At 47.1% G+C, this 27,090-nt stretch overlaps 1 protein-coding gene across 6 annotated transcripts; it reads right to left on the bottom strand.

Annotated features, from left to right (window-relative positions):
• Positions 1-21,872, bottom strand: AGFG2 (ArfGAP with FG repeats 2). 6 transcript variants are annotated; one of them, XM_014797122.2, is made up of 13 exons: positions 21,500-21,869; positions 13,286-13,379; positions 12,316-12,431; positions 11,028-11,181; positions 10,289-10,454; positions 9,458-9,583; positions 8,735-8,767; positions 3,572-3,692; positions 3,301-3,383; positions 3,026-3,109; positions 1,951-2,079; positions 1,541-1,626; positions 1-1,187 (listed from the first exon to the last, which is right to left on the bottom strand). In XM_014797122.2, exons 1-13 carry the CDS (start codon positions 21,718-21,720, stop codon positions 1,128-1,130), a joined length of 1,473 nt encoding a protein of 490 aa, XP_014652608.1. In that variant the 5' UTR covers positions 21,721-21,869; the 3' UTR covers positions 1-1,127. The 6 variants fall into 6 exon arrangements, with proteins under 6 accessions (XP_014652608.1, XP_087273775.1, XP_004442926.1 ...); XM_087417649.1 differs by having other exon boundaries at positions 3,026-3,088; XM_004442869.3 differs by lacking the exon at positions 8,735-8,767.
• Between the last annotated feature and the right edge of the window lie 5,218 nt (positions 21,873-27,090).

Below are 27,090 nucleotides of genomic sequence, written 5' to 3'. Positions count from 1 at the left end.
TTTTCTTTTTCTTTCAAACGCAGTTCTTTTCCAACATTGCCAGCAACAGCTTTGGTGCAGCGATTGGGGGCGGGGGAGGCACGTGGAAAAAAGAAAAAAACCAGCCAATTGCACAGAGCCTTTCCCTGGAAAAGCCCAGGCTCTGGGGTGGACAGGACATGTGACTGCCCTCCCCCCCACCCCCTGGAGCTCTGGCTTTGCTGGTGGAGGCACAGATGGGGGTTTGTCCCATTCCCCACGTAAAAGTACTGTCTGGGAGCGGAAGAATGGCTGCATGTGTGTATATAGTTCTCTATGTGTGTATGTGTGTGTGTGTGTGTATATATATAATAGGCTATATTAGAAAATTCTATGTATAAATATAAAACACTGGTATCCAAACATGACACCACGGCTAACTAAAGTGCTTGACAGGAGTTGGGCATGTCTAAGTAAGTCGGTAAAACTATTCATCCTGAGTGCCCAGGATGAGGAAGGGAGCTGGGGAAGCATAGCCATGGAGGGCCTCCTTTCCAGCGGGGGTGGGGAGAAAAGGATGTGTTGGCCCAAGCCAGGCCCCAAGGGCACTCTGGCCCCCGGGGCCCTTATGGCAACACCACGCCTCATCTCCACCTCTACCCTACTTTCCCAGTGTGCTTCTGTCCACGAGGAGAACAGCGCTGGAAAGCTGGGCATGGGGGAAGAGTTGTTCCCACGGGGCAACCGGGTCAGTCTGTGCCCACAGCTTCCTCTGCCCACAGGGCTGGGAGTGAAGGGAGCGCTGTGTATGCTGAAGGCAGGAGAGGAGGAGGATTATTGTCATCATAATGAATAATTTGAGAAATAAAACACCATCACTCCTCTAGGCCAGGCCCCGCCTTCTCTCCTCCTGGGCCTCCTGCCTGGGTGGGGGCTGGAGGGAGGAAGGGAGGAAGCCTTGGGGGCAGCTGACCTGGGAAGCTGCCCTTTTATCTGCAAGCCCCAAGCAAAGCATCAGGACCTCTACCATCCCCAAGACACCCACCCTGCAAAACAAGGCCCATTCTGGTCTCAGACCCACAGAAATGCCACAGTCAAGTGGTCACCAGCGCTCCAGGCAGCAGAGGGGCCCCAGAGAGCAGGGACAGGGCCCCCCCCAGGACACACTGCTACAAGAATGGGTTGGTGGTCGGAGGTTTGGAGGCAAAAGGGCTTGATGAGGATCCAGTCTGGAAAGAAACAACAACCACCACAAATTGTTAGATTAGTGGAGAAAAGCTGGAGGCCACAGAAGAAATGCAGTTCAGGATTCCTTTCTCCCTCAAAATTACTGAGTTGAGGTCAGTGGGAAAGTGAGGGAGCTAAGAGGCCAGTGGAGGGGGCGGGCAGTGTGGAGGTGACAGGGCCAGGAAGAGCTGAGGCCCATTACCTAGCCCCCTCCTCCCCGGCATAGACCAGGCAGAACTTCAGAGAAAGGGGCATCAGTTCCACCCCACTTCGCCCTCTTCTCCTGGAAGGATTCTGTCCCCAACCCCCAGAGTGAAAGGCCACACCCCACACATGCCCACACAAGGGCACTCACCATGAAGGGGTTGGTGGAGATCCCCGCTGGCTGGCTCAGTGGCCTCTGCCCCAGCTTGGCTGATCCTAAGTTGCTGAAGGAAGAGCCTGGGAACCAAGAGCGAACATTCAGCTGCCATGAGCCTGCCCCTTGTGCTGGTGCTGACCAGCTTGCCCACCTCCCTGCAGGGCAGGCACAGCAACCTCCCCAGGCGGGCAGCAAGAGGAGGCCTGCCTGCTTTCTTACAGTAGGGAATAATGGAGCTGAGTCAGAGGACACAGGCAACGCTGTTGCTTCCCTGGTTCCTGCTACTGGTCCAAAAGGGAACTAGCTCAGATGTCTAGCTCCCTAACATTCCTTCATAAACACACACAGAGTCCCTGGGGGTGAGGAATAGGGGTAAGAAAGGGGGTGAGGTCTGAATCCCTTACCATTCTGCTGCTGAGTCACTGAGGTCTGTGTGGGGAACATCGATGGTGGAAAGGTGCTGGCAAAGGCCCCGGTGGGTGGCACTGTCTGGGGGAAGCCAGGCCCAGCACTGCTCATCCCAAAGCTGGGCCCTGTGGGGTGAGGCACATGAGGCTCAGGTGAAGTTCTGGAAAGGAGGCTGGAGAACAGTTCTTCCTAAATCCCTCCAAGATGGAGAAATGGGATATAGTTTATTCCTATCCAGAGGCACCCTGTGGAAGTACCCTGAATGAGCCATGGAACTCTCTGGCTTCCACACAACCTACCAAACCTGCCTTCCTCCTGCCCGTGGAGAGCACAGTAGTTACGAGCATGGACATGGCTACCTATGAAACTGCATAAACTAAAGCAAATTATTAGCCCTCTCTGTGACTCAGTTCTCTCATCTCTAAAACGAGGACTGTACCTATCTCCCAGGGCTGCTGTGAAAATTAAATAATGATGTAAAGCACTCAGCATTGGGCCTGCCACATGGGTCAGCTTGGTAGCCATTATTATACTCTCTTCCTGGCCTCAAGGTTTTTGAAAATGAAAAAAAAGGAGGAGGGCATACGTTTGAAGAGAGAAAAGCAGAGGCTGGGGAGGGCCAGGGTAAGAGGAGACCACAGGACTCTGGCTGATGAGGGTAGAGAACAAGATTCATGGTTTCAGGTGGGACACAGAAGGGACAGAGGCTGGGCTCCCAGAGCGACACTGCTGAGGGCTGGAGAAAGGAGAATCACTGACAGTATCAGTCAACATGAAACCTCAGAACTGGCTCAGGTAAGTAGCAGTCTGTTTTTTCTAATTCTGATTCTGTGACCTGGGTGCTTCTACTTTTTGCCCACTAGGTGGCCTGGAAATTAAACCAGGTCTGGCCTGGGCTGGTAAAGGGTGAACAAGGGGACTTGTTTTGGGAGGACTACAAATGCCAGCTGAGGCTGCCTGCTACTCCTCCTGACAGTGGGGGTATGTGTGGGGGGCTGTCAAGGGAGAGAGGTGCAGGGGAATTTATGCCCTGGAGAGAGTCAGGGCTAGGGGACAGTCTGGGAGGCTTACCTGTGGCCAGGCCATTGGGCTGGAATGGGTTGGTGGAAGGCAGCTGGGGGCGAGCAGCAGGAGCTGTGAAAGGATTGGTGAAGGCTGCTCAGCGTGGAATGGGGTAGGGGGGAGAAAGACATGGTTATTTTTTTTCTCATTTGGTTGATATTGTGATAACTGAGCATTCCTCCAAATCTTGGTGTGCATCTCTTTCCACTCCCCTCCCTGTCCAGAGTCCCCAGTTTCCTCTTGGCCTCAGATCCCCTCCCTGGGTCTCCACACGCAAGACTTACCTCCAAAGGAAAGCCCTGCGCTGCTGCCTCCACCAGTCATAGCCGATGGCAGCGTGGGGACCTGGCCGGCCATCCCGAAGATGCTGCAATATGGGGAGAGAAGTCAGCATGCATGTCATCCAGCACCAAGGAGACAAGCTGGGCAAGGCACAGGAGATGGTAAACCCGGTCCCGCTGGACAGGAGGAGCTGAGCGGGCTGGGAAGAGCAAGGCTGAGGTTTCTTGGCTGGCTCTCCAGCTCTAAGGCAAACTCCTTGACATCCAGACCTACCTGCTAGGGACACCTCCAGCTGACGCCCCGGCTCCCAGGAGGCTGCCCATATCTGCGAGGCTGTTGGGCTGACTGGCAGGTGCAAGAGGAGAGGCACCAAATGGAGTCACCTGGCTGCTCCCTGGGCAATCACAGGAAGTAAAACGGGGTGGGGGGGCGCTGGGGTGAGACGGGATGGAAGGGGCAGGAGAAGAGATGGAGGCAAGGATGTGGTGCAGAAGGAGTGGAGTGATGGCATGAGAGGCACCAACTGGCTTCTCTGAGCCAGCCCATTTTCCCATGGATCACCCAGTTCAGAGGGCTTGTCTTCCACCCAGAATTCTAGGCAACGTGATACTCAGCCTTCCTCAATCTCCCTAGTGCTCAAAGCTGCCACTGCTAAGAGAAAAGCCATTCTTCCTTGTGTTGGACCATCGTCCCTCCTGCTCTAGTTTGACTTACACTTCTCATTTTTTCCTCAAAAGATGGAAAAGTCTGTCCTTTCCTCAAACCAGCATTTCCATTTATGGATAAATCATATGAAGGGGCAGGTAGAGAGGGTGGAGGAGTAGCTGTGAAGGGAAGAAGGGCCCGAGGACCCTCGGGAGACTCTCATAGAATGTGGAGATGGCACTGGGGGTGATGAGCATGAATCTCCAGCCGTCACCACTGTTCCATTGGAACTCCCAGCGTTCCACCACTCCCATCAGAGCTGTCCCCTCTAGGGAGGCCACCTGACGCTATGAGCTTAGCTCAGGGCTTGGGCACACTGCTCACTGGGCAGGGCCGACTGCAGGGTCTGCTACCCTCTCTGGTCTTCACATCTAAAAAGAAAAAGCACAAGAGGACAAGCTGCATGTGGGAGCCCAAGGAGCAAGTCCTGGAAATCCCGAGCAATCTCATGTTATGGGAAGAGGCCCAAGGCCCCGTCATTTTAATAAAGCCCCTTTATCTGTGTGTCTACATCTTGTCTGTACAGTGAGATCCTGTCAACCACTCTGGGCTATTGCAACGGTAAAATCAGGCTACAAATGGGCAAAAGCTTTATTTTTATGAGTTCTGGAAGACTCATTATTACTGAAAGGAAATACACTGCGTAGTGTCTGCCGCATGACGGTGCTCAAGAATTGTATGCTGAATGAATACCTGAATAGGCAGAGTGAGAAGAACTGGATTCTAGTTGTGGCTTTACCACTTCTAACCCTGTGACTTGAGCAAACCATCTCACTCTCCTGAGCACATTTTTTCCCAGCTCTCTCGTAGAGAGGCTGTAAAGACCCTCTAAGGTAGGTGAAAATGTTTTGAAATCTATAAAGCATAACACAAATGTGAGGAATTATCATACCTATGATATAAGAAACTGTTTCCAGGGTCAGAAAAGCAAGACAAAGTCTCAAAGGAACACATGATGGCTGACTCAGATGATAAACACAAGTGACCAAGGCCCTCCCCTGGACCCTCAACTCTGGCCTTCCCACATGCTCTGCTTCCGCTTTGAACAAGAGGCCCCACCCATGGCCTTGGCCTGCTTAACAGAACCATGTCTTCCAATGGGCCTTCCCTGACCCACAATGTGAATTTGATCCTGGTTTTCCTCTCACAGCACCTTGTGTTTTCCCTTCCTAGCACTCGACATATTTGTAGTGAGATATTTTTGTTTCTTTCTGCAACAACTGTGTCCCCAATAGACCAATTCAACTGCCAGAAATTTTCTTACAGATATAACTTGCAAATGTGCAAAACATGACATATACACTGTTATTAACTGCAGCATTGTTTAATAGCAAAAGACTGGAACATCCTAAATAGTCTTCAACAGGGGACTCATTAAATAAATTATGATATATACATAAGTTGGACTATTGTGCAGCTATAAAAAAGGAATGAGGAAGCTCTTAATGTACTGGTAAAAAAAAGTCTAACAGTGCTGTTAAATTAAAAAAAATTCAAGGAGCAGAACAATATGTATATTATGCCATAAAATGTGTAAAAAAAAAAAAAAAGAGAAAACAATAAAAAATGAGTAAGTGAAGGCCATAGGCTCCTCTTCCCAGAGGCAGGGCTGTGGAAGGAGGTGAGACAACAGAGAGGAGCAGGGGTAAGGCTGCAGGAACATTTTGTAGGTTGGGCAACTTGAAGCATATTTGTGGGAAAAAGGGAATATGCCAGCAGAGGTGGAGAAAGTGGAGGTGAAATTCAGATAAGAAAGCTGATGGGACAAAACCCCGCAGAAAGTGGGAAAGGATGAGGATGGGAGGATCTTCTCCCAAGAGAAGATCCTTTTCTTTCTCAGAGAGAGAAGAAGAAGGAGGGAAAGGGAAGGCCAAAGTCACGAGGCAGCGAAGGCAACAGCAAAGCCAGGCTGGGTTCTCAAATCCACACTGCTCCCTGGCCCCTCAAATCTCAGCCTGGCTTCTTGTCAGTAAAGTTTTGGGCATTTTTATGAATGCCCCAGAACTGTATTTTGAATCTCCATGCTCTTCCTTTTCTTTCTTTCTTTTTTTTTTTTTTGTCAGGAAGATCAGCCCTGAGATAACATCCATACTAATCCTCCTCTTTTTTGCTGAGGAAGACCGGCTCGCGCTAACATCTATTGCCAATCCTCCTCCTTTTTTTTTCCCCCCCAAAGCCCCAGTAGATAGTTGTGTGTCATAGTTGCACATCCTTCTAGTTGCTGTATGTGGGACGTGGCCTCAGCATGGCCGGAGAAGCGGTGCATCGGTACGCGCCCGGGATCTGAACCCGGGCTGCCAGTAGCGGAGCGCGCACTTAACTGCTAAGCCACGGGGCTGGCCCCATGCTCTTCCTTTTCTAAAGGGTTAGGCTGTTATTTATCTAAAACCCGTTTTTAAGGGTATCTTCTCTGTGCTAGGCCCCGAGCAGAACCGACAGTGACCGGCGCTAACCTGGAGAAGCCGAGAATCCAGCAGGGAAGACAGGAGCCCAGGGCCTGCCTGCTGCGAGGTTCCAAAGATGGCTGCTTCTTGAGTGCCAGGACTTAAAAGACAGTGCTCTCCTCGGCCTCTCGCCCTCCCCAACTCCTGGGCTTTCTAGAGGAACAAGCACTAGGCCTGAATGCCACTGCAAACGCACACTTGCTCTTCAATCCTCTCCAATCCACAGAATGTAAGGAAGGCTGGAAAGCCAGCAGGGTGGTGTGGATCTTCTGATTTCAGGCCTCCAGCCTTTCCCTCTCCTGACTGACTCGGGGTATATGGAATTTCCAAGCAAACACAGCTCCCTGTCCTCACTTAGGTCAGACTCTGCTGTCCTGCTCTGGGCCTTCATGCCGGGGAGCTCCCCTCAGTGATGAGCAGGTCCTCAGCCCTTCCAGGCTGGGAGAAGGACTGTCCTCCTGTCTGCAGGCAGTGAGTGCTGTGTGCCTCCTTCCAACACTAGAGGGCAGAGCCAGCCTTTGCTCCGGTGGGGGCGGCACCCTGCAGACAGCACATTCTCAGAAAGGAGGCCAGCGAGGAATACCTGTGCTCTTGTCCGCTTCTTCTACAATTCCAGAGCCTCACTCCACACAGCTGGGCGGGTATACATGCCTTATAGCAGCTTCAGGGGAAACTGCAGTTTTAGAAACCTCCCTTCTCCATACTCCCCCTCAGAAATATAAAAATACAACCAGGCTGTCAGAAGAGACACCCACCTCTCACCAAAATCTCCCTACTTCATACCCAGTAGTTCTTTATGTCACAAAGAAACACCCTCGTGATCATGGTGTGGTGGAAAGTGAATGGGATCTGCCACTTATCAGCTATTCGATTTTGGCCAAGTCACTGGCGAAGTTGAGTCAGTTTCCTCAACTGCAAAATGGAGTTCTCTCCTCCCTCACGGAGACTAATGTGTGGACGCTCCTAGCAATGGCAAGAGCCTTATAAATAAATGCTGGTGGGCTCTGGATCTGGCTGCAGACTGTCTGCTTTTTGAGATAACCAGACACTGGACAAAAGCTTCATCCCAGATTCAGCCTGGGATGCTCCAGAGCTGACGCCTTCCTTCTCTCCTATAAAGGGTGGCCCTTTAACCTCTCTCATTAAGGCAATTGGTCGGGCTAGAAATGCATTTCTGAATGGCTCAATTTATAACCACCTTGTATAGGCTGTTTCCTTTCACTTTCCTGTTCCCAGAAACTTTCCTCTCGCTCAATTGAATATTCTTGTACCAATCTACATTCTTGCCAACAGCATACCACAGGGCCCATTTCCCCCACATAATACTGGCCTTTATCAATCTGTACAATTTGTGTGAATTTAATGTGCACAATTATTCTCTTCTCCTACTTTGCATTTTCCCTGATTAGTCAGGTTGAGGACATTTTCATATTTTTTCTGGGTATTATCTGCTTGTATCCCTTGTCCATTATTCTCTTCTTTCTTTCTTATTTATAGGAGTTTAAAAAACACATTATGCCTATCAGCTTTTTGTCTGTTTTCCACGTTGTAATGATCTTCTCCCTCTCTGTTTCATGCCTTTAAGGACGTGAAACATTGTTTTGGGACATCTTTTAGGACAGTTTTGATTAGGACATCTTTTATCATATAGAACGTGACCTATGCAATTTCTACTTGTTAGAATTTATGGAGATTTTGTTTTCTAGTATATGGTCAAATTATAAAAGGGTAATATGTTCGAAAATCATATATATTCTGACTTTTTGTCACAAAGTTCTACTTATATTTCTTATGTCAAACTTGTTAAAGTGTTACTCAAATCGTCCACTTTCTTCCTTACTTGTCTATGTACTTTATCTATTAATCTTGGGAGAGAATCTATTATAGTCTTCCTGTCCATTGGTTTATTAGCTTTTCATTGTGTCTAAAAGCTTTTGCTTTATGAATTTCAAGGCTACCCTATCAGTTACTTTAAGTTCATGATGTGAGAACTTCTTTGTGAATTTTAACTTTTAGCAATATAAAATGCTTCTTTTTCTCCCATTCGAAAAAAATTAAAATAAAATAAAAACAAAACTAACCAACCAGTTCACAGTGGCACAGTGGGAAGGCTGTAGGCAGAGGGAGAGTCAGGAAGTTTGGGCTCTGGGCTGAGCTCTGCCCCTCTGCCTCATCTATAAAATGGCTAAACTTGAAGGATTCCTTCCAGACCTCCAAACTCTAGGATCAGAGGACCTGCCATAGGCTCCTACCTTGGGTAAGCTGTGGGGTGGGAAGGATAACTTACCAAAGCTGTAACTTCCAGTGAGCATCCGACTGGCTGGCAGTGAGGGTGGAGCAGGGAAAGGGCGGGCAGGTGGGGGAAGGGAGAAAGAGAGAGAGTAAGTCACTGGCTTTCCCCAGACATATGGTCTTGACAGCGCTCCAGCTGTTCTCCCTTGCTTCCAGAAAGTCCAAATGAAGAGGGGCAGCCCAAAGGCAGTGAAGACTCGATGTCTGGGAGCTTAGGAACTGAATGCTTTAAGGTGGCCTTTAGACTCTCTTTCAACTGCACAACAGAACCAACACAACATCGAGTTTACAGGCTTCTGCTAAGAGGGAGGGGTGAGGACTTCGGCAGACTACCTTGGACTCTGACCAGGCCTTGCCTTTTGGGCAGTATACAACACAGACAATCAGAGCACTCTAGAGAAAAGGTCAGGGCCGTTCTCAATTTGTCTAGGACTTAGGTCTCCCATACTTCCCAATCAGAAATCTAGCGCACAACCCACACAACTCATACTGCAATTTTAGCCACTTTCCTTATGTGAAAAATAGAACAATAGAGCCCCCTCTTCCTGACAGAATCTCATCAGACTCCCTTCATCCTTTCCTGGAGCTTCTTCTCTTTGTCTTTTGTTTCCTTTCACAGTTCCTTAGGTTGGTGCAGATGTGAATGAAGGGTGATGTATGGAGGTGGACAGCTGGAGGCAGCGCAAGAGAGAAAGGAGAGCGGTAGGGCAGAGTTCACCTGGGGGTGCTTGCTGGGTCTGGAACGGGGCTTGGCCAGCTGGAGGAATGCTTCCAAACGCAGAGGAGCTGGGGCTACCGCCAAAGGCATCGAAGTTGGCAAAGCCCCCATGGGAAGGTGTCTGGCCTAGAGATGGAGGGAATACAAAGCTTATATGTATACAATGTATAGGTAATCTATATAATATACACAAATTCTAAAGGCCAAAGGCCACCCGATGGGACATCTGCCTTTCCACAGGGTCCTCTTCAGAGGGATACGGCAGTGGCCTAGGGCAGAGAGCCAGAACATGCAGGGGAAAGGGGATCTCAGAAGCCTCCAAGTTCACCCCCTACCATCTTTTATCCTTACTCTATGAGGTATCAACATTTTTGTCAGGGCCTAGTTTGGGCAGAGTCATGTGAAACAAAACTTTTTGCATGGGAGAAGGGTCTTGAAAAGGAAAAAGGGAAACTAGATACCACTTTATTCAACCTTCCCTTGCCTATTGCTGATCTTTGGGGAGAGGGCAGGGGAAATGGAACACATGATAATCCCCCTGCCCCCATTTTAATAGAGAGAGAAAGAAATAAAAGGGCTATTTCCAGTGTTCTAAAAGGAAGGACTAGGAGCCCCCAACCGTAATGCTTTATGGTCAAACTCCCAAACATAATCCTGGCCGTACTCACTTGACCCCAACCCTCCTAGCCTTGATGCTTCAGAATTACCCTCATGTTCATTTGTGTGAAGAGAGAGAGAGCCACATGAAACTTGCTCACCCCAAGGGAGTGAACGCCTTGTGTTATGGGTTATATACGTTGTAGGAAGGTTCTCATTCCAAGTCCCACTTACCCCCAAAGGCTGGGAATGCAGCAAAAGCTGGTGCCACCTGGGGAGCAGCGAAGGGGTCTCCACCAATGTCAGCCAGCAGGTCAGCACTGGCTTTCTTGACCGAGGAGTGAGGGGGTGGCTGAGAGCTCCGGGGCTGGGATGTCCGAGGCTGAGACTGACTGACAGACTTGGAGGAGAAGGCATTACATAGAGCACTTGGAATCCCAGACATGACCCAGGCCCCTGCGTGGCTCCCCAGGCTGCCCCCAGAGAGGCAAGTAGAGAGAGAAGAGAGGGATAAACTGCCCTCAACCAAGAGGCTTTCTGGGCAGAAGTTGCCTTAGCCCCTCTCATACCTAATTCCTCCATCTTCTCAGTATACCAGCTCCCGGAACCACACATTTGAGAGCCTATCGGTCAAGGCAACCATGAGATATACAGGGATGTCGCCCAACAGTCCCCATGGAGTGGTCACCTCCTCATCTTTCCCAGGTGCTTGAAGCAGTGTCTCAGTCCCTTCTGTGTTTCCTTGGAGGAAAGGCCAGGTTTGAAGATGATACTCTGACTTCCCTAAATACCACTTCCTGTTGGGTTTTTTCTTCCAAAAGATACGAGTCCAAGGTGACAGATGCAAGACATAGGTAACCAACTCACACCTCCTGTCCTGCTGTATGCTAAGTCCAGGGGACTTGATTTAGGAAACTAATAGCCCTGTCTCCCAAATCCCAAAATAATCTTGAAGGGCAGATCTGAGAGTTACCTGGCTCGAGCTGGAGGCAGCAGCTGAGAGAGATGGCACAGGATCCCCCAGAAGCGTTCTCAGGGGCTTCCCTTCTGGGATGGAGCCCTGGATAGGGGTGGAGGCACTGCCTTTGGTATAAGCGGGCCCCTTGACTTGGTCTGGGGGGACATACCTTTGAGAAAGAATAGTTAGGCTGAAAGGACAGGGGTAAAACCTCGGCCCAGGCTCAACTTAGGTGTTTGGGAAAACATAGGTTACAGCAGTCAAAGTCCTTTCTCATTTTTCCCTACTAATTCTCTTTTTTGAATTAAAGAGAATTTAGCAACTTAGAAAAGTTCTGTCTTTCTTGAGCTTCCCCTTTACTGTCAGATGCTCATTTTTTCCTGCAGGAATGTTCAGTTTGCTCTGGCTTGTGTCTATTTTTCCCTCCTCTCTCCCTCTGCTTTCTGACACGTCAAACCATCTGGGTTTCAAGTAATAAGACCTGCAAAATGCGGACAGATAGGCGATCTTATTTTCCAACTTCCTACTCAAGGTCCCTCTTTTTACTTCCTGGGTGTTTCTTCAGATTCCTCTTTCTCTGTCCCATAGAAAAAGTTTCTGCCACCTCCTCTTCTGAGTGCTCACAGCCTATCCTGCCAGCTCCTGCTACTTCTGATAAAACCCTCTTCCATTACCGTGTATGTGGTCCCTACTCTGGAAGTATCTTCTTTATCCTGAGGACACCCTCAGGAGGGACTCAAAAATGCTGTTTTCTCTACATCAATCTCCTTGCTCTCTGCATTCTCTTCCCCACCCTATAGTTACCATCCAGGCACCCCCCCGCCCTTGCACACACCCTAGAGATCAAACAATAGGAAGTGACACCTGGGGAGAAAAAAGGCAAGAGAGAACAGAGATGCTGTTTTCATCATCAGGAAAACAGAATACATATAAATCATGAACGAAACGATGTCTTAAAAGCATAAAGCTATAGGACAGGTGCTTCTAGACACCTCTCTCCATACCTGAAATCAGCTGAGCTATAAAAACTAACCCACAGTCCCACAGGCCTAACTCCCCCTCCAATCACTTTCCCAAAAGAGGGGATATCAAATCTGCAAGGTTAGTGATCAAAAACAAGTTGTCCTTTCACGTAGCTTTATTATTTTGAAATCAGAATTTAGCACTAACTGAATCGGAATGGAACAGACTCAGCCCAAGTCTAGCCTTTGAGAGAAGCCCTAATTCAACTCTGCAAACTGACTGTCAGATGCGGTATGCCGTGGACACATGTCTCCACAGCAATCTCTTTCCTCCTCCTTACCATCTCTTCTTCTCATATTTCTCCTGGAGAAACTCCTTCACCTTCTGAGGATCCCTGGAATCTGGTATTAAAGATGTCCGAGCATCAAAAAGACCCAGCCAAATCTTCCTGCAAACCTAAAGGAATGGAGTCAGGTGACAGAGGAGTTGAAGCAGAAAGCATGAGATGGCAATGATCCCACTTCCAATTTCTTCATCAATCACTATTTATTGAGCGTGGACCCAGTGTGAGGATCTGGGTAGACCTACAAAAGAGACGTGATCCTTGTCCTCACAGAGCTGATCATCTAACGGAAGGTCATGCCTTAGATAAGTAAAAATAAATTTATAATTACATATTGTGGCACATCTTACAAAAGAAAATAGGGGGCCATGAGAATTATGGGGAACTAAATTTGGATGGGGGTGGGGTCAGGGACAATGTTCAGAGCTGTGACTTCCGGAAAACCCTCCAGAGGCCCTCATTTGTACCCCCAGGTAAGCCAATCACCGTAAGCTAGGGGTACTGCTAACACCAAGGATGGCAACTTCCCACCAGCAGATTTAGCTGGGAAGGGGTTTAACTCACTTTCAAGTAAATGACATGGACTTAACCTGGGTTGCTCATGCTCGGGTCAGCAGAACTGGCTCCAGGAGATCTTACTCAGAGGGGTGGGCCCAATCAACTCTGAATGCTCATCAACTGGCGCTCTACCCGTTTTACCCCTCGAGTGCCCAGGGGCCACCCCCTACACAGATTTTGCTCCTTCCCCTGATTCCTCCAACAAGGGGCCTAGACAAACCACAATTTGTGTAACTAAGAGTCCGTGAATATACAAATATACATGAGACAAGAAATCTGACATGCTAAAAAAATAAGAGACACTTGACCAAAAAAGAAAACTGTAGGGTTTTTCTATAATCTTGAGGCAAAGCTCTGCAGGCAGATAGGGCAACTCCAGCATGTAACCACTCTGTCAGTGGCAGCTCACCTCATTCCCACGGGACTGCAGGAATACAACTTCAGGCTCAGTGAAAGTTGTCATGGAGATGGACTTGACTCGATGTGGGGGGTTCAGGCCTCTCCTGTGGGAGAGAAATAGAAAGAAGTATAATGCAGTTAGCACTGCAGGTCTTGTTCATGGGAGGAGCGGGAGGGAGAAAGGGTAAAACAACGCATCAATTAAGCTCAGGTAGAATTCCCTGCCTGAAGCAACTTCCTAATTCAAGGGAAGAAGGGAAGCAAGAATATTTGGAGGCTTCTAATGAGAGACAGGAAGGACAGAGTCAGGAACATATTGTGATCCCAGTCGTTCTGGAGAGGATGGCAGAGCCTGCCCATCCAGAAGCATCTTCTACTTTGGCTCAGACCCCAAGAGTTCAGTGCTCAGGCTGAGGGGTACTTCTGGGAACTCAGAGGTGCAACCACTTCCCATTTCCCGCTTTCTCATTGTTTTGACAGACAGCACATCCTCAAGGTTCCAGAGCCCATGAAGACACAAATCCCTCAAGCATGAGGAAAGTCAAAAATGAAGGCCCATGACTATTCCTGATTACACTAACAAAGATGAGACTTGGAGACAAAACCCAGGGTCCCTCGGCTGGCTGCTCCTCCTCTCGTCCACACAGAAGGCTGGAGTGGGGGTAGGGATGCAAGGGTCCCTCTCTTTCAGGAAGAGATCTCTGGAAAAAGAAATATTCTAGACTTTCTCATTTCTAGATCTTTCAGTGAAGCAGGAGGAAGTCAGGTTCAACTATGAGATATGAGATTGACATGAGTCAGGAATATATATCCTGTAGCGATGCTTTTTTGCCAGCTCTGGGTGTTCTGTTAACTCCCTGGGAGTCCAGCTCTGCCCACAGAAGCCCTGTGGAGATTACAGCAGAGAAGTCTTCCTTGTCCCTTCCTTGCCCCCACTCACTGCCCTCCGGAGTGTTCTAGCAGGGGAAACTTGGAGCTAAGCCAGGCAGGGTTCCATAGGTTCCCCTTTCTTCACACCTTAAGTTTTACTCTGGTCTAGACCTACTGCCCTCATCAGATGAAAACAAAACTGGCTGAACCAAAACAAAGAAACTAGACCCTGGGACCAGGAGTGAAAGACCACAGGCACATGCAGGAAAGACAGTCTCAACTGCTGCGGCCTCTTTAGATGTTTATGCCCCTGGGAAAAACGGGCAAATCAAGATGTGAAAATAAAAGTAACTCTAGAATAGGGTCCTAGGTGATGCCCTCAGGAAAGCAAAGGGAGAAGGAAGAGACAAAATTTACCAAATGGAAACCCCAGAGGAAAGTGGGGAAAACACATATTCGCGCTTACAGGTGCACACGCAGAATAAAGGTACCCTGCCAAGCCTGGAAGTAGGGCAGAGTATGTGTTAGTGTAAGTGAAGGCTGCGTTAGTGTAAGTGAAGGCCGCGGGGGCCGGAGGCAATTGACACAGCGCAGAGGGAACAGTGAAGGACAGCAGCCCTTCTGGATGATAAATGACCGATCATGGGATTCTAACAAAGCACAGGACACTGGAGGCTACAATTGAGGGCGTTTTTAGCAATTCTGCTGCTAGACTTTTAAGTAAAGGGTCTCAAGATACCCCTTTAAAAGACAAGCAATATCAAAGAGGATTGATGCCCCAAGGAAAGATAAGAGCAGGGAAAACCAAAAGCAAGGCTTTGTTACTACATGTCAAACAATAGCTCTTCAACCTGATCTGCCCTGAAGACTCTCTTCTGATCATATTTCAGAGGTATTTCAGTTTTCTCTCCTAAAGCCTCCCCTACTAATGGCTTGGTTACATTTAGTTTTGAAGTCCAGACAGCCTGCTTTTATACTCTTTCCCTTGCCTTTTCTCCCTTTAACCACTAGGCTCTTCTTCCTCAGAATGCCATGCCTTTTGGAGGTCTAGCCAGAGCAGACCTCTCTGTCCCCATGTCCTCAGTCCTCTTCTTCATTTGCCACTAACAAATATTTACTTTGCCAAAATACAAGGCATTGTGGTAGGCACTTTGGGGGATACAAAAATTATAGGACCTAGTCCTCGATCACCAGGCACTTGCTTACAAGATGGACCCAGGGACCTTCTCAGTGAAATAGAGTGCCATTTAGGCACACAGAAGGATCAGGGAGAATGTGGCACCAGGATGCAGCAGTGGGGGAAGGAAGAGAAATGGTTATGGGAAAAGTAAAACATATTATGTTTACACTAGAAAAACAGATTCTAAGCCTATCACAAAAAGGTCATTGACATTTCCTGAAAGGACAAGCAGGAACTGCTAGCAAAGTGTAAACAGGGAGGTGTGCTTCCTTGTAGGCGGAGGGGGAGAGACTTGACCCACACATCAATCTAGAGCGGATGCTTAGAAAAACAGAACTTCCTACAGCTGAACTTGGACTGGAAGTTTTTTTGGGGGGCGGTGGAGTAGGATGAAGGGAAGGCAGAGAAAATAAGTGATTTAGGTCTTTGGGCCAAATGAATCTGATGGAACAGGATGTTTCCGTAGCACAGTACAAAAAGCACTGCTCTGACCTTGATGTCTGTAGGCTGGATTATGTAAAACCAGAACCACAGTTTGGGGGCAGGGAGAATTCTTGACAAGGCAACACTCTGCAGCCCAAAAAGACGCCTAGTTACATGGCCTATGAGTCAGAGCATTTGCTTCTGAATCACAGAGTCCACTGCTGCTGAGAGAAGCAATTTAGAAACAAGAGCCCTTCTCCTCTAGGAGTGTTGCTTTTGCTGGGTACATACCAGGGTCATGCAATGGGCCAGATATGAGTCACTGGCCTGGAATTAAACAGACCTAACTCTCCAACTTGCATCCAGCCTCCCCAACATAACTCTCAGGTTCTCCCCAAAAGAAGTGAGAGCTAGGAGGCACTGCCTCCAGTTATCACAGCAAATCCATTCTGTTATTTCTAACCAGGAGGTGCTGGGGAAATGTAAAGATAAATTTATTTGCCCAGAATAGGGCAAGTTTTTCCAAATGAAGGCAAGTACATTCCTAGGACCCAAGCCTTCAGCAGAGTCATGATATCTTTTTCACAGGGCACCTAAATGGCATTTGAAGTACTCTGAATCACTCTTTGAAGTACGATGAATTGCTTGGCAAGTGAAGCCACGTGCAGAGATCCTAAGGTCTGCCCAGTTCTCTCTCTCTCTTTGCCTCTCCCTCTTCTCCCTCAGGTTCTATTAAGCATACTACTATTTCTACAAATACCATACCTTTTGTTTCTCTGTGGTCACACCCTCAAACTGGCCCCTATTTTGATTCTATCTTGCTTCATAAAAGCCTCAAACCTGCTCAGCTGCTCAGATAAGAAGGTTCTGCCAGGTCAACAATGGAAAAAAACAGTTCCACCCAGCACCAAAGTTCTTTCATTTGTGCCAAATTTGGACTTGGGAATTCCTTACCTCTGAATATTTGTGTTTAAATTCATACAGCTCAGACTGTGTTTCTTTGCTCCTGGGATTCCATTCCTCTGCCTCTGAGCTGCGTTCAGCTAACCCAGTTTAGCTCTTATTTTGAACCCAAACATCACCAAAAAGAGTCTCTATTACAGACTCTTAACAGTCCCCAACTGGAAGGCTCCCCTATTATCCTGCTCCAGGGTCAATTTCACTAATTTTAGGAAACTTCCTCCTAATCTAAATTCCCCTGCTTCAACCCGTTTCCTGCAGTTCTTCCTCAGTGACAATGACAAACAGCTGTCCTCTCATATAGAGCCACGTAGAATCCTGATATTACAGCTGCCCTCCTCATCAGGCTCAATATCAATCCTTTAACATTTTTTTCCTTTCTTCTCATTCCTTTGGTAATTAATTATTTTCTTAGGGGCTTTTCAAGTTGTCTAAGGGCCCTGTAAGATAAAGTGCCTAAGTCTGTAATTTAGTGAGACTCTGTCCACCTCTGCTGGGCAGAGGTGAATATGAAAGGTGAGGTGGGAGGGGATGGAGGGATGGGACTAAAATAAGGGCAAGGGACATGTCTACTTCTCCAGCCCAGACAGATGGAGAAGTACTGAATTATTGAATAACATACTACACCTTTCCTTCCGTGGAGATAAAAGTACTTCAACTAGGAACTGCTACTAGCAAGCCAGACGGGGAAACTAAGGCACAAGGAGGGTAAGAACTTGTCACAAATAAAGAGCTGTCAAGCACATTGCTTGACACCCAGCCCAGAGCTCTGTCCACCTTAATCCTGACTTAGTCCCATTATCAGAGTAAAGCTGTGCAGAAGGAGAAGAGACAAGTATCCACTACTGAGACCTGAAGGACCACGGACTAAAGGATGGACCCAAACAGCGGGGTCATGGAAGCCTGTCACATACTTTGCTGAACAATTTGGGTGTCAAAGGTAGTGCCCATCCCTGATGTCATGAGATCTCAGGCCTCAACATCTATTTTCCTTCTAAAGAAAGAAATCCTTGGATCCTTTGAGGCATCCAAGCAAACCAAAATAAGAAAGAACATTTAAGGCACTGCTTTGGCAATAAATCCTTTTTAGCAACAATCTTTACCACCCTAGCTTCAAATGGCAGATTCATCCTCCAGTGGAAGAGTTGGAAACACAACTAAACAAACAAGCACATGTTTTTATTGGGGAAATTAAAAGGATCTATATCCAGGTTAAGGAAATAAGCTTTTGAAAGAAAACCAAATGAATCAAACTAGGTCAAATTCGGGACCTACAATTGTGGCAGCATGTATGTATATTTAGAAACGTCAGAAAGCAGTGGCTTCTCTTCCACGCCCTCACACCAACGCTGTGGGTTTTTGCTACAGCTGAGAAAATACTTCTCATTAAAAAAGAGAGAATGAGAATGAGTTCACACATGTAGGGATGAAGGCACAGTCATACCCACCCACCAATATTAAAATCTGAATTTTTCTTCATATCTTGGGAAATTCAACTTTGGCTGGAACAGTCAATTTTGCTGCATCAGCCAATCCAGCCAGCTGGGAACTCTGGTAATTCTGCTCACTGCCTCCGGAACACTCCATCCCCCTAAGAGGCAGACATATTTGTAACACACTCAACAGAAAACCGGCTTTCAAAATAAAGCCAGTCCTTCTGTCTCCTTTTTCTGGCTATGGTACTAAGTACCATACTTCAATTTTTCCCCCTCAATATCCTCTTCATTTTAACAAAGAATATTTCTTCTCTTTTCATCATCACACCTCAATATGAGTTCCCTTCACTCTCTAGCCCATGCTGAGCTTTATTTTACTTCACAGCATTTATCACTACCTGCAATTATATATTTAATGATTTATTTAGAGTCCATGGCCTCCACTAGGATGTAAGCTACATGAAGATGGGTGCTTTGTCAATTTTGTTCACTGTCATATCTCCAGTGCCTAAAACAGCATCTGGGGCTTGACAGGCACTCAATAAATATTTGTCGACTGACTGACTGAATGAATGTGCAGTCTCTTGGCCTACCACAATTTTTACTTCCCAACAACACAAAATCCTATTCTATGGGTAATCAACCATGTGGATTTAAGATGTTCACAGGTGTCTGTGTCACTGTGGAACCGTGCCTCTCCACTGCCTGCTGGACTGCGTGCCCCCTCCTCACTCTGCAGCCAGCAATAAGCACGCCCCCCTCACACATTCTGCCTATGGCCCACCTGCCAGCTCCCAGCCCTTCCCACAGTCCATCGGAGGACACAGGTAATACTTTAAGACCTCTTTAAAAGCTTTATTTGCCTTGCCCTAGTCCATGCTAATTAGAACTCCAATTAGCAAATGAGAAGTACCAGCAGAACCCACGCAGACAGGCACAGCCAGGGAAACCCCAGCTTTCTTGCAGAGTTTCTTCTGATATTCTCACTTTATAATCTCAACATGCCTTCAGTTCAGCTTCATTTATTGGCCCAGCCTCTTGATCCTCCACTCTCCTCTCACTTCCTGCTAACAAAGTTTTGGCCTAGCTTCTTATTTCCCAACCACCAAAATGTGTTCCCTAAAGTCTAGCACCTCAAGAATCACTCTGAGTGATTCTCATAATACTTTACCAAAACACAAGGCAAAATGTCCTTTCTAGAATCTTCTGAAACTGAAAAAAGATTCCTCCTACTTGGTCTCATGGGAACTTAAGTTCCTAAGGAGCTAAGCCCCCAATTTGAGGTACATACACCCCAGACAGAGCCAGGTCTCTTGGGGTACTTCTCTATTAAACTAATCAATCCACAGGCCATAGTTATCTCCACCCAGTGTCGGCCCAGATCACAGGTGTTTGATTTTTCATTAACGAGAATAACAACAATGACCACAGGGGAAAGTAGTAAAGTTCTGCAAATTGTGCACTGCTATTTAAGGAGTTAACTTTTCCAGCAAAAGAAACCAGGTTTTTAGTGTGTCCCAGATCCCTTGGCCCTCCTTCTGTCCTGATTGAGGGATATTCATTATAGCAGGGACAAGTTATTTATGGGAGACTTTAAACCAAGATCCACAAAATAATGATAATGATGTCAGAACTTCTCATTTATTCCGTGTTTTATCTTTCATCCCATCACAGCTAACCATGGGAATGAATTAACACTGTTTCCTAACATTTTCGTCCTATGACCTAGACTCTGATATACCATCAATTTTATACCCCTGCTTCCCTTTACTTCTCTTTAGACTCTATAATCAGATTTTCCTTTTTATAACAGGATCTTCAGGAATCTGCTCTCTTTCTACTTTGTGCCATAAATATTCCTAAATTTTGCTCCTGCCCTCCTCAGAGTGCTTGTCCCAGTCTCATGTCTATCTTTTTGCTTCATTTGAGATTCCATCTTGATGTTTGACACATTCCAGTTTGGAATCATTATTCCAAGAGCCATAATGGCTTTTACTTAGACCAAAGTTAAGTCCATCCTCACAACACACAAGTAAGGTTGCTTGGAACATAGAAGTTTGGCAGAGGAGGTAAAAACCGAATAAAAAAATAATCCTCAACTGTATCTTAGGAGACTCGGTTCTTCATTTCTGGTCTGCCATGATCATAACTAACATCAAACAACAAATGCTGAAAACAGCAACCCCAGTTGGCATTGGATAAGTTATTAAACCTCCATGTGCTTCTGTTCTCCCATCTGTCATGTAAGAACAATACTGCTCCCTCCTCAGCTCCTAAAAGTGTAAGAAGAAACAAGGAAAGCGCTCCTTGTTAAAAACAAACCAAACAAACCAATGTATTAAAATAATACTAAAAAAGTAAAAATAAATCCCTTGATAAATTTATAAAAAATAGAGACACAGGCCTGGTATCAAACGTTAATCATGCAGCTAGCCAAATAATTCCCTAAGGGGGTAAAAAAGCCCTTACTACTATATAATCAGAAATCTGGGCTAGAACTGTGGCTCTGAATTAGCTCAGGCATGACCAAATACAGTGCCAGCGCCAAGCGTAGCACTGCAGATTATACAACAAAACTCCCCCAAATTTAGAATGAGTTGCAGGATGCTACTACCAGGATCCAGCCATGGCAACTAGGAGCTTAAAGATGTAGATTATTACACTTAAGGATGGTGCATCCAGATCCCCACACCTTTGGAAAAGTTAAGCTCTCTAACAGGGCAACCCATCAGCTCTCATCTCAGATTTGTAAGAAATCCACCTCTGGGTTGCCTTCCAGAGCCCTGCAAGATCAGGATCTGCACCTAAACACTGGAACATGTTTACTTTACCTGCTGCTATCTCTATGCATCAACCTGGGTTAACGTACCTATTTCAAGTTGGTTTCTCCATCTCACACTCCAGGATAGGCAAAAGCCAGAGGGAAGAAAGGTACACCTTCATCTTGAGCCCAGCTTGCCCTATCTCTTTTCTTTTTGCCCTCCACCTACGTGAAGTTCCCTTTCCTGGTGTATGTCATTCTCTGGCTCTTTAAATCTCTATCCCACCCCCCGCCACCCAGACCCCTTCAATTCTCCCCACTTTCAGTTCGCCTCCCTTAGGGAGTTTCTCCATTCCTGTCCGCTGTCCTTCCTTTCCCCTGCGACGCGACCTCAAGTGTGTCCTGTCTCCTCTGCCCCTGTGCCTTCCCCATGACACCTCTGCAGCACACGGGCCTCTCGCCACATCCGGCGCGTCCCCGGCCTCCCCGCCGCCCCCCACCTCGGCTCTGTCCCTGCGCCCCGGGTCCCCGCTGTCCCCCACGCCGGTTCTGTGCCGCTCCTTCCCAGCCCTGCCCCCGCGCCGGTCCACTCACAGGAGGCCAGAGCAGGTGGTGCAGACGAAGCTGCCCACGGTGATATCCACGTAGGTGACCCCGCGCTGGGCGCACTCGAAGCAGTGGCGGTTCCCGGCCTGGCTGCAGCCGCCCAGCTCCCGCACCCGGCGACACCACACCTCCGAGGCCGCCTCCGCCTCCGCCTTTCCCCCGCCGACACCGCCACCCGGGCTTGGGCCCTTCTTCGCCGCCATCACCATGGCTGCCCACTCTCTCGGACCTCCTCCCCGCAATCAGCAATCGCCCCTTCAACCACTGCCGCCTTCCCGCCTCCTCAGCCGCCTCCGCACGCCGGGCTCCCCTGACAGAAGCTCAGGAGCCGGTGGCGTCCGCGCGAGTCTCCTCAACCCCCTGCCTCGCCTTTCCTGCACGCTGATTGGCTAGTCTCCTCCCACCTTCTCACTCTGATTGGCCCGACATTGGACAGCCCCGGGTTGCGGGAGCCGCCAACGCCACGCCCCATTGCCTTCAGACCTCAGGCCTCTCCCATTGGCCCGCAGAAACCCTGGCCGCGAGAGCTGTGCGTGCCCTCTCCTTGTCCCCGCCCCCTCTCGCCACTGCCTCCACGGCGGCCCGCCTCCCAGATGCGATTGGTGAGTCCTCGGAACTCGGGCTTTGACGCTAACTCTGATAGGCTGTCGAGGCTGCAAAGTTAGCGCGCGAGAAAAAGTAGGTGTCCTGCGCTTGCGCAGCTCTGGTCCTTCCAAATCGTGAGGTTAATTCCCGCCAAATTTCAAAGGCCTGGTCTCAGCTAGACTGTGCAGAGAGGCACGCAAAGCAGAAGAGAAGTGACAATTTGAGGGGCCCAGGGGAGGGAGGAAAGCAGGGAGGTCTCAGAGGAAGGAGGGAGAAGGAGAGGGAGTACTTCATAAATGCCATTGCATTTACTTCTACCCTATGCCATGGGTCATCTCATTTTACAGAGAGTCTTGGTTATACAACTGTACAATGCAACTGGTACGTGGCCCAGCCAGGATTCTCATCCGGGTCGTCTGACTTTAGAAACCCTGCTGTTAACCACCACTTTATTCCTGAAATAGTATTTGATCATTCATTTGACAAGTACTTATTTGAGTGTCTATTAGGTTTCAGGCACTGTTCTAGACACTGGAAATACAGCAGTATTTCTGTATTTCCTATCCTCATGGAGCTTACATTTTAATAGGGGGAGGCAGACAATAAACAAGTTAAGAGCCATCGGTTAGTGTTAAATTCTATGCAGAAAATTAAAATAAGGTATTGTACAAGAGAGGGACTTGGGTGTTTTAGATTGGGCAGGGGAATGGTCTCTAAAGCAGTGATATTTAAGCTGAGACCTGAATAGGAGTCAGCCACGAGGAGATCTGAGGAGGAGCAACCCAGGCAGAGGGGAAAGCAAGTGCAAAGGCCCTAAAGCATGAAGAAGCTTGGTGTGGTGAAGCGGCAAAAAAGAAAGTCAGAGTGACTGGAGCATGGTGAGTGAGGGGAGTGGAGGCACTTATACTGGAGCGGGACCTGATCATGTAGAACCTTCCAGACTTTGGTAAGGAATTTGGATTTTCTTCTGAGTGTGATGGGAAGCTGTATTACTTAGAATTAGGTCCCCACTCTAATAGAAAACCTCAAATAATTGGAGCTTAAACAAGATGAAGTTTATTTCTCTCTCATGTAAAAGTGTAGGTAGGTGTTCCAGGGCTGGTGGGTTGCTCCATGATGTCAGGGACCCACGCTCCTTCTATCTTGTTGCTCCATAGTGCATTACCTCCACTCCCTAGTTCACCTCATCAGCTATTCCAGCCTCAGCCATCATGGCTGTGACAGCAGCGGGAAGAGCCTGCTCTTTTTCAGGATATGCCCGGAGACTGCACCCAACCTCATTGGCTCTCACTGGTCAGAACTCAGTCACACGACCAAGTGCAAGGAGGGACTCTGGAAAATGGATTCTTTATTTTGGGCTTTTATGTGCTCCCCTAAACTTCAGAGGTTCTATTACTGAGGTGGAAGGAGAGAAAGGATATTAGGATAAAACCACAGTCCCTGCCACAGAAGCCACTGGAAGGATTGTAGCAGGGGAAGGACAGGATCTGATTTTCAGCTTTGAAAAAAATCATTCTGTCTAGTATAGGGGATATGGTTATAGGTGGGGAAGACTGGAACTAAGGCAATTAAGAAGTGAGTTTGGCAGTCCAGGTGAAAGGTGATGGTGGCATAGACCAGGGTGGTAGGAATGGGTTGGAGAGAAATGGATTGATTCAGGAAATGTTTTGGAGGTAAAATTTATAGGATTTGTTAATGGATTACACGTGGGAGGTGACGGAAAGAGGAATCAATGGCAACCTCTCTAGAGAAGCGCTGTCAATATAATTCTCTGTGATGATGGAAATGTTCTGTACCTGACTGTCCAATATGGTAGCTACTAGCTAGAGGTGGCTATTGAGCACCTGAAAGGTGGTTAGTAAAACTGAGAACCTGAAATTTTTATTATTATTATTATTTTTTATTTTATAAATTTTTATTTATTTTATTTATTTCATATTTTAATATTTATTTTATTTTAATATTTATTTTATTTTTATATTTTTGTATTTATTTTAGTTTATTTTTTATTAAAATAAAAATTTGTATTTATTATTTAATTAATTTACATTTAAATTTAAATAGCCACATGTGGTTAGTGGCTATCATATTGGAAAGGGCAGTTCTAGATTTTTGTTTTGAGCAATTGGGTAACTTATGGTTATATTTATTGAAAAAAGAGAGACTGTAGCAGGAGCAGGTTAGGGGATGCTTGATAGCCAGAAATCAGTAGTTTTTCTTTGGACATGTTGATTTGAGATCCTCATGAGGCCTCTAACGAGTGGATCAAATAGGCAGGTAGGATATATAGGCTGGATTTTCAGGTGAGGCTAGAGCTGGAAAGGTTTAGAAGTCATCAGTATACAGAAGTTATTTAAAGCCACAGGACTGGATGAGGTTGCTTATGCACAGCATGTAGACAGAGAAGAGGGCTCAGAACTAAGCCCTGGGCACCCCAATGTGTACTTTGTTCCACCTCTCCAGTTATCACAGCCACAAATGCACTTCACCGTCCCTAAAAGGAGGCAACAGCAAGTCACATCCAGATAGGCAGATGTGACATCTCAGACCACTTTAAATGTTCCTTCTAAGGGTCAGAGTTCACAGTTTCCGAGTGCTGCCCATTCCTCCTATAGTTTCTTGTTAGCCAAGGGTTATTTCTTATCATCCGAAAACCTTGAACAAATTGGTAGACTTAGCTACCACCAAACCCTGATGCCTACAATAGTTGGGGAGGAAAATTAGAACGTTCATGTAGATTGTGACAGTTTGCTGTTAATTTGTGCCACTGGGTGTGGTGGTGCAAGGAGGCAACCACCTCTGCCTCTCCCAGGCCCTATCAGGGAATAACAACCCTATTTCCCCTTCATAATCAGGGGGAGCGCAGCCAGCACAGGAACACGCTTTTTGGCCATTGCCCTAGTGGGAGTCCTGAACGGCCAGGTGGAACCCTCACTGGGTTCCTTAGTGAAACACCTGGCCCTTGGACAGTTAAGTCCACAGAGCATGAGTGACTTGGGGGATGGAAAGCAAATATTTTTAGAGAGAAAAAGTAATAGTGAGAGCTGCCAACCACCCCCCTGCCACACACACACCCCAGCCCTTGGTTTCTGGACCTCTATATTGGCTGACCTCTATATTGACACTGCATTTTAGTCACTGTTTGAGATCACGTATCACTTTCTACAAGCAAGTGTCCCAGCGTCACAGGTGTGGTCTCCTGGATACTGCCAGATCTGTGTTCAGAACACCATTTCATTGTTCTATACGGCCAACTGCTTCTGGTGGATGGGAAATATGATGATGGCCCATGGCTTGCCAACTGTCAATTTCTTTCACTGATAAGTGAGTTTCTTGGTTAGACCCGATTTTGTCTGGACCACCCTGTGTTATGCAAAGTCAGTAATTCCAGGGATGGTGAAATAGTCAGAGGCATGACCTACTGGGAAAGAAAACCCAAATACAGAATCAATGTTTCTTCTGGAATGTATGAATCACCATACCCTCTATTACAGAAGGGACCTGATAGAGTTGACCTGCCAGTAGATTCCTGACAGGTTCCTAAGAGACCCGGTGCTCTGTTAGGGCCTCAGGACTGTATCCAGCCTCCCACTGAATTCACTTACTGTTTATACTTTCTTTTTTCAGATGATTTTTTGCATTTTTCCAGCTAGAGATCTTCAATTAATGATTGTTTTAACTTCTTTTTTTCCATTTCTAATTACTTTCTCTTGTCTAATTAAGTTGTTTGAACATCTAGAACTAGTTAAATAATAGTGAATATCTTTTCTCCTTCTGTAAGGGGTCTTAGAGTATTGCCTGTGTCCTCCGAAAGACTATAGGAAGGGCTGGGAGCTGGGAGGTGGGCCATACGCAGAGTGTGTGAGGGGGGCGTGCTTATTGCTGGCTGCGGAGTGAGGAGGGAGCACACGCAGTCCAGCAGGCAGTGGAGAGGCACGGCTCCACAGTGACACAGACACCTGTGACCATCTTAAACTAAAGATCTTAAAATTCTTTACTTTAATGGGAGTGTATCTTTATTTCCCCCTAAATCTTGATGTTGACTTTTGGGTTAACACAACTATATTTTAGGGGCCGGCCCAGTGGCGCAGCGGTTAAGTGCACGCACTCTGCTTCGGCGGCCCGGGGTTCGCAGGTTTGGATCCCAGGCGCGCATGGAGGCACCGCTTGTCAAACCATGCTGTGGCAGCGTCCCATATAGAGGAAGATGGGCACGGATGACAGCCCAGGGCCAATCTTCCTCAGCAAAAAGAGGAGAATTGGCATTGGATATTAGCTCAGGGCTGATCTTCCTCACAAACAAAATAAAACCATAAATATATTTTATCATATTAAAGAAGCATCCATCTATTCCCATTTCATCTATTAGTTTTACTGTTTTTTGTTTTCTAACTTAATTTATGATTGTAACTATTAATTTATTTCTTCTGCCTCTCAGGTTGATTTTGTTATTCTTTAATTTCTTGAGTTGGGTGCTTACTTATTTTATTTTGATTTTTTATTAAGGCCAAATACATTTCATACTGTTTCAGCTGTATCTCATAGATTCCGATATGTTATGATTTTTATTATTACTTTCTAAATATTCTTCATTTTGATTTGTATTTCTTTATTGATTCAAGAGTTTCTTTTAAAAGAGAACAATAGGGGCCAGCCCCGTGGCTTAGCAGTTAGGTGCACGCGCTCCGCTACTGGCGGCCCGGGTTCGGATCCCGGGCGCGCATTGACGCACCGCTTCTCCGGCCATGCTGAAGCCACATCCCACATACAGCAACTAGAAGGATGTGCAGCTATGACATACAACTATCTACTGGGGCTTTGGGGGGAAAAAAAAGGAGGAGGATTGGCAATAGATGTTAGCTCAGAGCTGGTCTTCCTCAGCAAAAAGAGGAGGATTAGCACAGATGTTAGCTCAGGGCTGATCTTCCTCACAAAAAAAAATAATAATAATAAAAAAATAAAAGATAACAATAAAAAATATTCAGGTGATAAGG

The sequence above is a fragment of the Ceratotherium simum genome, chromosome 26, assembly GCF_057802395.1.
Source record: "Ceratotherium simum simum isolate JZ-2026a chromosome 26, ASM5780239v1, whole genome shotgun sequence".
NCBI lineage: Eukaryota > Metazoa > Chordata > Mammalia > Perissodactyla > Rhinocerotidae > Ceratotherium > Ceratotherium simum.
Note: the sequence above shows the minus strand (reverse complement) of the source record. Positions and strands in the feature narration are given on the sequence as shown.

Coding starts and splice junctions, on each gene's coding strand:
- AGFG2 (XM_014797122.2), bottom strand. CDS start 21,720: ATGGTGATGGCGGCGAAGAAGGGCCCAAGCCCGGGTGGCGGTGTCGGC. Junction 11,182..12,315: donor AAATATGAGAAGAAGAGATG/GTAAGGAGGAGG, acceptor TCTTTCTCAAAG/GTATGTCCCCCCAGACCAAG. Junction 8,768..9,457: donor GACCCAGCAAGCACCCCCAG/GTGAACTCTGCC, acceptor CCTCACTGCCAG/CCAGTCGGATGCTCACTGGA.